The sequence below is a fragment of the Lemur catta genome, chromosome 3 (genome assembly GCF_020740605.2).
Source record: "Lemur catta isolate mLemCat1 chromosome 3, mLemCat1.pri, whole genome shotgun sequence".
In the NCBI taxonomy this organism is placed as follows: Eukaryota; Metazoa; Chordata; class Mammalia; order Primates; family Lemuridae; genus Lemur; species Lemur catta.
This window is the reverse complement of record NC_059130.1, coordinates 14,036,766-14,045,171: the sequence shown is the minus strand read 5'-3', so window position 1 is coordinate 14,045,171 and position 8,406 is coordinate 14,036,766. Positions and strand designations below refer to the sequence as shown.

General features: G+C 43.9%; 1 protein-coding gene across 2 annotated transcripts in view; it reads left to right on the top strand.

The window, feature by feature from the left end:
• The first annotated feature begins 2,540 nt into the window (after positions 1 to 2,540).
• SORT1 (sortilin 1) overlaps positions 2,541 to 8,406 on the top strand; it is a 66,911-nt gene continuing 61,045 nt past the window's right edge. The window contains exon 1 of one of the 2 annotated variants that reach the window (XM_045546716.1): positions 2,541 to 2,892. In XM_045546716.1, the coding sequence (XP_045402672.1) occupies positions 2,587 to 2,892 (306 nt within the window). In that variant the 5' untranslated portion in view covers positions 2,541 to 2,586. The remainder of the gene's footprint in view (positions 2,893 to 8,406) is intronic. The other variant, XM_045546717.1, reaches the window with a different exon arrangement.

Here is an 8,406-nt window from a genome sequence, read left to right as displayed (position 1 = left end):
ATCGCTTTGTTTTCTTAAATCCAAATAGGAAATAACAATGACAATCCTATCTCAACTTCTGTTTATTCATTTAACAAATTTATTGAGCACCTACCTAACTATATGCCAAGTAATGTATTACGCATTAGGGATAGAGCTGTGAAAATGCTAGATATGGTCTGTGCTTCTATGAAACTTAGATCCAGTGGGGAGAACCAGACAATATTACCTTTTAACACTGTAGGTTAATGCAGAAATGGACAAAGCACGTGCTACTTTATAAAGAGGTGAGTTGTGTCTATGAATCACTTGCATTACATAGGGGAAAAATCAACCCAAATTCTAAGGTATAACTCTTGTTAGCCTATCTCTCTTAGCTTCAGCTTACACTTTTCCCTCCCTCTGGCTGGGCAGTGTATTTGTACCTCACACTAACTGGTAAAAGTAAATTTTATATCCTACATAATTATGTATATTCTTCAAGGAGATAAAACTTTTTTTTGGCAAAGGGAGAGAGAGTGCACACACAGAGAACTTTGATTTTTGGTAGAATATTAAAGCAAGCTTTCCCCTTGTGTCAAAGAAATGATCTTACTAGGAAAAGCAATGGTTTCATGATGTGTAATTGCTTTATGTATGGTTTTTAGTAATAAAATAAATTTACATATTTGAGTCCTGCAAATAAAGTAAGATCTTATGTGCATTATTTCACTAAGAACTGACAGTGCAACTTTTGTATTAAGTGCCCCTGTCCTTAGACAAAAGTGAAATACTAAATCATGTCCCCAGCAGCTGATAACAGTTTCAGGAAGGAAATACATAGGTACTCTAAGCATATGAGTAAAAGCAACACCTTAAAAAGAAGGCACAGATAATGGTAACAAATTTAATATTTAGTTAAAGTGTATTTGGTAATTTCTCCAGGAGATGGCACTGTTGAGTTGGCTTTTTTCTTTTCAGACAGTAAGACAATAGACCATTCATCTTTGTGTCACCCAAACAAAGAAATATTCCTTTATAGCCCCTCTTCTCCCCCTAACTAATCACATGCTACTGGAACTGACTGTCTTGTGATCTACTCCATACTTGGCATAGATTAAAAAATAATCTATTTTTTAAGATAATCTGACACATAGAAGTTACAGAAAGGAACAAATTGTTCACTAGTTTTCATCAGCTTTATCCTGTCAGTCCAGTGGCTGAGAACTTGTCGAGGACTATTCTGCTGATTTTACCACCCTGCTCAGGTGGCATTCAAAAACATTTTTTCACTTTTCACATTTTACTATGGTTGTTTTGGAAGAAACAGAAATTTATAAATCTTTTTGTTTGCAAGTTACCATGACCAGAAGTATTTTGATGTAAATATTGGGTTGGATGTACTGCAACATTTTGCTCTACAACGAATATGCCCTCATTTGGATTTGCCGCCAGTTTATAGTTAAAAGTAATTTTCAAGTTGCTTAATTTGAGTTGTAACGTTTTGCATATTTTGTATCTTTCTACTTGCTACCTTCTCTACTGAACAACTTCTAGCATTCCAAAGGGATGGAGTCAGTAAGGGTTAAGGATTGGGAACTGGTTTTACCTGCGCTGCCCGTACTAGAAGTTGTGTGCCCAGTTTCTGCAGTAAAGGGCAGCAGGGGAGCGGAGGGGGTTTGTTTCACTGAGGCGGGATGCTAATTTAGAGGGCATGATATACGGAACCAAACGTGTGCGAAGCACTCGCTGCAGGGTTAAGGCACTTTGGTAAAGATAAATGTGCATCTCGTGAAATGATAAAGTATTGGGCAATTCTCTCGCTCCCTTTTACCTGCGCCTAATGCCTAAGCTACAATTCGAAGTCCAGGAAAACCAATAAGTAATTCCGCCTTTGGCCTATCTCCCTGCGGAAGAGGAAGGCAAGAGAGGCCAAACGTGGTGGAAAGACTTTTCCTCAGGCTGGCCCGAGTCACGGATGTCCTGATGTGTATCTGCCTCCGCAGGATCCGGCCCACTTTAGCCCGCATTCACCTTCCCGGCAGCAGGGCGGCTGCCGCAGCAGACAATGGGCGCTCCGGAGAGCGGGGGTTGAAAACCCGAAACACTGGTTCGTGACGAAGCCCCCTTTTCCAGCAGAGCGAGCTCAGGGATTCCCTGAGGACATTTTCCAGGCGCTGCCTCGCTGGAAGGAATTTTAGGGGTGTCTCTGGGGGACACACGGGGAGTGACCCAGCCCCAAGTTGAGGCTGCTAGAGGAGCAGCGAGGGGTCGCGCGGCCACCGAGCGGGGGGCTCCGCGGGAAGGTGGGGACGGCTCCTGCGCGAACTCTGGAGGCCCGGCCCCGGCGACGCCAGACGAGGGGGGATGACCTCAGCGGGCTCTGCCACGTTCCAGCCAATCAGTCCCGCATCTTGGCATCCGAATCCAGGGCCCCGCAGCCAGAGGCGACGCGAGCCAATGAGGAGTGGGCCGGGAAAGAAGGACAGGCGGCCGGCCTATGGGGGCGAAGAGGCCGGGCGGCGCGTGTCCGGGGAGCGCCGGCTCGGCTCGGGGGTGTGGCGCGGCGCCGGCGGGGTGGGCGGGCGCTCGGGCGGCAGGTGTCAGCGGCGACGGCATTCGGCGGCGATGGAGCGGCCCCGGGGAGCTGCGGCCGGCTTCTCGCGCTGGCTCCGCGGCCTCGGCCTCCTCTTTCTCCTGCAGCTGCGGCCGCCGGCGACTCTCGGTCAGGACCGGCTGGACGCGCCGCCGCCGCCCGCCGCGTCGCTGCCGCGCTGGTCCGGGCCCGTCGGGGTGAGCTGGGGGCTGCGCGCCGCCGCGGCCCGGGGCCCGTTCCCCCGCGGCGGCCGTTGGCGGCGCAGCGCGCCCGGCGAGGACGAGGAGTGCGGCGGGGCCCGGGACTTCGTCGCCAAGCTGGCCAACAACACGCACCAGGTGAGCGGGCGCCGGGCCGGAGCTGTTGGCCTCACCAAAAATTGTGCTCCCCGGTTTTGCGGAGGAGGCTTGGCACCCGCCGTGGGAAGGCAGTGCGGCCCCGCGGGCGGGCTCGGGGGCCGGCCTGCCTGCGTTCGCATCTTGGCTGTGTCACTGCCGAGCTGTGCGACCCGGGGTAAGTCACTTAAGGCCCGACTGCGAGGGGCCTTCCCGGGCCCCCGCCGCCGCCCCCTTTCCCCGGGCCGCGGCCCCGAAACTGCGGCGGCCGGCGGGGCTGTGTTTCGTCACAGGGGAGGCGATCTTGGACTTTCGCGGCGTTCTTTTTTTTTTTTTTTTTTTTGTAAGTTGTCAAAAATCTCTTGAGCGTCATTGTTTTCTGTCTGTGTAAATAATCAGGATCCGGTAACGCTATTAGGCACCAGGAAGCTGGAGGAATAATTACCTAAGTGCTTGCAGGAGAAGTTTGGCTGCGCAGAGGCGAAGGTGTGTCCTCTCGGGGTCAGTACTTTCAGGGTGGTGAGGTTGGTGTTCGGAAATCCCAGAGCAGTTGTTAGGTTAGTGTGTATTTTAATAGTTAAAGGAACAAGCTTGGAAATGAAATGGCAGTATTTACAGGATCTCTCTCACTTCAAATTCGACCTTCTATGGTGTGATCGAACTCTGCCCAGGATGTCTATATCCTGTTGGGACAAAATGTCCAATAGTTAAGAAACACATTGCACATATTCTGCTTTGAGCTCGTCACTTGGTCAAAAGACTTTCAAAACTGTGGCACCGGTGGGGACCAGCAGCTCAGCCTTTGCACACTACTGGATTGGCAAAGCCAACTGATAAGAAAGTCCTGACTGCTTCCTTTAGTACGACTTGGGCATCTTTCTCATGTTTTTCTAAAATTAACAATTTAATTGTTCCCACCCACATTTGCATAATGTTTATATTCAATGTATTTTCTCCCTTATGTCTTTTCCTCTTTCAAAGAGAATTAATTGCACATGAGAGCAGAGATCGGTGGCTAATGCTCTGTACCTACATTTGTCCTTGTGTAACCACATTCCAGCATCAGCCGAGCCTCCATCTCCCTTTGGATTATATTGTTTTCTGGACCATATATATATATATATATATTTTTTACCTGTGACATAATTCTGAGATCTGGGGACACAAAGCACAAGTATTCAGGGATAACTGTGCTTAATGCAGTCCAAGCAGCAGTTGTATAAAGGTAGCCAAGCTAGTGCTAAAGGGTGGGTCAGGTTGGCTACAGATAGGGTAGAATGTGTACTGGGAAGTCTTCCTATTTGATGAGAAAAAAAAAATTGTGTAGACTTCCTTTGCACGGTGGGGGGTTGAGAAAGGCTTTACAACACTGATGTTTAATTTATACTGGACCACTTCCTTCCTTGAGCCAGCTGGACACAGCATTCTTACTCCATATTTCTGATTCTTCTCTTGCTGGTTGACCTGCCTTTAGGTCTGCTGCCACTCCCGGATTTATTCCTTTAGTCAGAGTCTTCCTGGTTAGTTTGAATTGATATGTCAATTATAATATATTGATTCCAAAGCAAGAGGTTGAGAAAACTGGCTCAGGTGGTTCTTAGGCCAAATCTACTTAAGAGCAGATCTGAAACCACTCATTCTTTGAAGTGCTTATGTAAAGAAATTTCCTTCTATTTCATTTAGCTACTGTTTCCAATGATTTTTAAGCTTTTTTGCCAAATCTTTTTTCAGTGACTTTATTTATTTATTTATTTATTTATTTATTTATTTATTTATTTATTTATTTTTGAGACAGAGTCTCACTTTGCTGGCCGGGCTAGAGTGCTGTGGCGTCAGCCTAGCTCGCAGCAACCTCAAACTCCTGGGCTCAAGCGATCCTTCTGCCTCAGCCTCCCGAGTAGCTGGGACTACAGGCATGCGCCACCATGCCCAGCTAATTTTTTCTATATATTTTTAGTTGTCCAGCTAATTTATTTCTATTTTCAGTAGAGATGAGATCTTGCTCTTGCTCAGGCTGGTCTCGAACTCCTGAGCTCAAATGATCCACTAGCCTCGGCCTCCCAGAGTGCTAGGATTACAGGCGTGAGCCACCGCATCCGGCCCAGTGACTTTATTTAAAATAGCTATTTTTGCATTTGTTAATCATCCATGGTCTCTTCTTCAGAGAGCCCACCCTTTTTGTAACTTGTATATCTGGTTTTTTTTTTCTTTTTTTAAATGGAGGCTTTGTTAATGTCCTTCACCTTAGAAGTGACTGAGTAGAGTAGCTCTTAAAAGTTTTGCCTCCTTAACCAAAAATTGTTAGGTAGTATTCTATTCTGGTTTTCAATTCTTTGTTTTTAGAAGTCATAATAAATCATCCTGAACTATATTGAAGAGATCTAGTATTTTTGGACCCTTTTAAAACAGTGTAACATAAAAGTATCAGCATGACACAACAACTTTTTAACAGAGATATTGTATACTTTGTACAGCTGGGGAATGAAAGTGCCATTTAGAGCAGGTTTTCCCAAATAATATGACAGGATCCAATTCCCAAGAAAAATCAAAAGTTTGTGCTTTTCCTCTTATTTCGTTCATTTCAAGCCATATTAATTCATATAATCAATGTGTATGAATGCCCTCTAAATGCCTAGATCTGTGCTAGATGCTGGAAGTGCCATAATACCTTTTCTTAGGTCATTCAGATTGGAAAGTGAAAAGCCTCAGCAGGTTTTAGCAAACTCCTAGACCTGTTTCTATAGCTTATGAGACTATATCAGCATTTAGTCTTAAGAAAGCAGAACGAAGCTAAAGCATGATAGTGCTTTTACATTATGGTTTTAGGAGATCTGTGCCCTAATGACCTGTAACTCAGACTTCTTTGCTCATGAATTCCAGCAGGTTATTTTATTTGCCTAAGCCTCTTTGTTCTCTCTAGGAGGTTTCCTTTCATATCCTTTATTTTCAATCTATTGGTTTAAAATCTGTTTCAAATATAGTGGGTTTAATGTGCATAGTATATTTTTTCACATAGAAGTCATAATGATTAAGTGCTCTATTTTGGGATTTGAGGCAGGGGAGGAAAACATATTCCTTTCTAGTTATGGTATAAATAATTTATAATAGATTCATGGGAAAGAAAGTGGAAATAAAAAATATTGGCTATTACTAGAAACAAAAAACAAAAGAGAAAGATAAGTACTTACACCTTACCAAAAATTGTGCTCCCTAATTTTTTATGAGGGTTTTATATACCATGGCAGTATAGCACTGTGGGTCAGGCTTTGAGGCCAGCCTGTCTGCATTTGAATCCTGGCTGTGTCGCTTATGAGCTGTGTGATCATGGGTAAGTTCTTAAGTCTTCTATGTCTCAGTTCCTAATCTGTAAAATGGAGATAATGAGAATACTTAATTCATAGAGTGGTTGTGAGAATTAAATGAGTGAATGAGTGTGTGTGTGAGTGTGAAATGTATTATGTAATAACTCGTTAGAACAATGTCTGGCACATAATTAGCACACAATAAGTAATTAGTTATTATTAGGGGTCATTTATAAATGCTCTTTTCTTAGACTCAATAAATAGTCTTCCATTTGCCTTTAACCCAAAACTGTTTTCATGCCACACTTTTAACTGATTCTTTCCTTCAACGCTTGGAGTATTTGTGATGTTTATAACCTTTGTACATGAGAGAAATTGAGCAGGCCTAGAAGATTTTTATTAACATTGGTTGCTAAGTTGGGTTGCTTAAAAACATCTCTCCTGTAAGCACCCCTTTGAGGGTAGGCATGAAACTCTGTCTTAAAGAAACAGATGAAATGCCTTGGCCAGAGTTATGATGGTAGCTGACATAATTTCCTTACTTCTCATTCCTGTGTACAGACCATTTGACAATTTCCTTAAAACTTTTTAAACTTATGATTAGTAAAGCCAGGAACTGTTCCTCATTTTCTCTCATCCCTCTCTTCTGTCTCTAACTACTTCTTTACACATAACTTCCCAACTTCTACCCCAACATCAAAGCATCTGGTTTCTTAAATAAACAGGCCCTGTAGAGAGGCTGTGTTGTATGGGGTGTCGGCTCTGGGAAGAATGTGTGTGTTTGTTTGCTGGCGCTGGCAGGGTTGAATCCAGGCTGACAGGACTGAATGTGCCTGTGAGAGGCTTCAGGGAGCTGCCGCTCACAGCCTGTTGTTGTGGATCACCAGACCTTTATAACACCCGGAAATCCGAAGGTCAGTGCCTTTAACTATCCTGGAACTTCTTGACTGCCTCATTTATTCCAATACTTAGCCACTCTTTAAACTAGCTTCCCCAGCACCTCACCCTCACTCTCTAGTTTATTTAATCTTCTCTTGAGTTCTGTTTCTTCCATTCATTTTTGGGTCAAGGAATAGGAATTCTGCAGAATCTCCTTGGTCCTGGTCGAGCAGAGTGAGCAAAATCCTCATGAAGAGTCCTCTCTCCTGCCATGCATGTACTAGGCAGAACTTTAATCCCTAGAGGGACGTTAAGATGACGTATGCATTGAGGATTTCAGTAACAAGTATCAGCAGATCTGATGAAGTATAATTTATCTGGGGAAAGGTTAGTCTTCATGGGAGGTTTGGTTGGGGTGAGGGTAGAAAGCTAGCCAGGTATGACAGATGGCTCAATGGGAATGCAGTGTAACAATGAATTAAGTTCCCTGCTGACTCAAATATTTGGCTCTGTGCAGAGTGATTTTTAATTAGAAATCTGAGTCTCCTGTCTGCTTGTGGAAATAATTGGAAGAAGGCTTATGTTCTGGTCAATTTCTAATGCCTATTTTCTTTTTGTAATAATAACCATAATAGCTCTCTATCTTGCTGTTTTGATCTGATGTTTCATGTCAGGTTCAGAGAGACTATTAACAGTTTCTTCCGCATTCTGCCAATTTCCAATCAACTCTTGTCAACAGGCGTTGGATTCTCAGTGGGTGAGTGCAGAGATTGTGCTCGCCAACTTGTCCTCCTTGGCCTGTTACCCTTGTGTGATACTGCATGCCAGACAATGCTTAGCACCAAGTTGTAATGGCCATACCAAGAGAGTAACGTTTCTTCTTCTCCCTCCCTTCCTATCTACCCCTACCCCTCAATTTCTTTCTTTGCAGAAAGTGAGCTGTGTTTTGAGGCTGGAGAAATGAGGCTCAGATGTTTTATATAATTAGGAGCTAATATTAGGGCAGACAAAACTATCAAATTTGGCATGTAATTAAAAATACAGCTTTTCTAGAAAAAAACTGTGTGGCAATGGCTCTAAAAATATCATGAATTAGATATTGCATTTGTAAGTTTTCAGTTCCCTTTCTTCCCTTTGTAACCGTATTTTTATTGCTCTTTTACTCCTTTTTTTCAAACCTTGTTCTTTCCACTTTGTGGTCTCATTGGTCTGTGTGTAGGTACGTTTGAGGAGCAATGGAGCTTGAAGAACAAGCTTATCAGTTTCAGTCCGTCCTAGGTGGCTTTTTTGTTGTTGTTTTAATGGTGACTACGGTCAGAATTGGGTCAGAAAATGT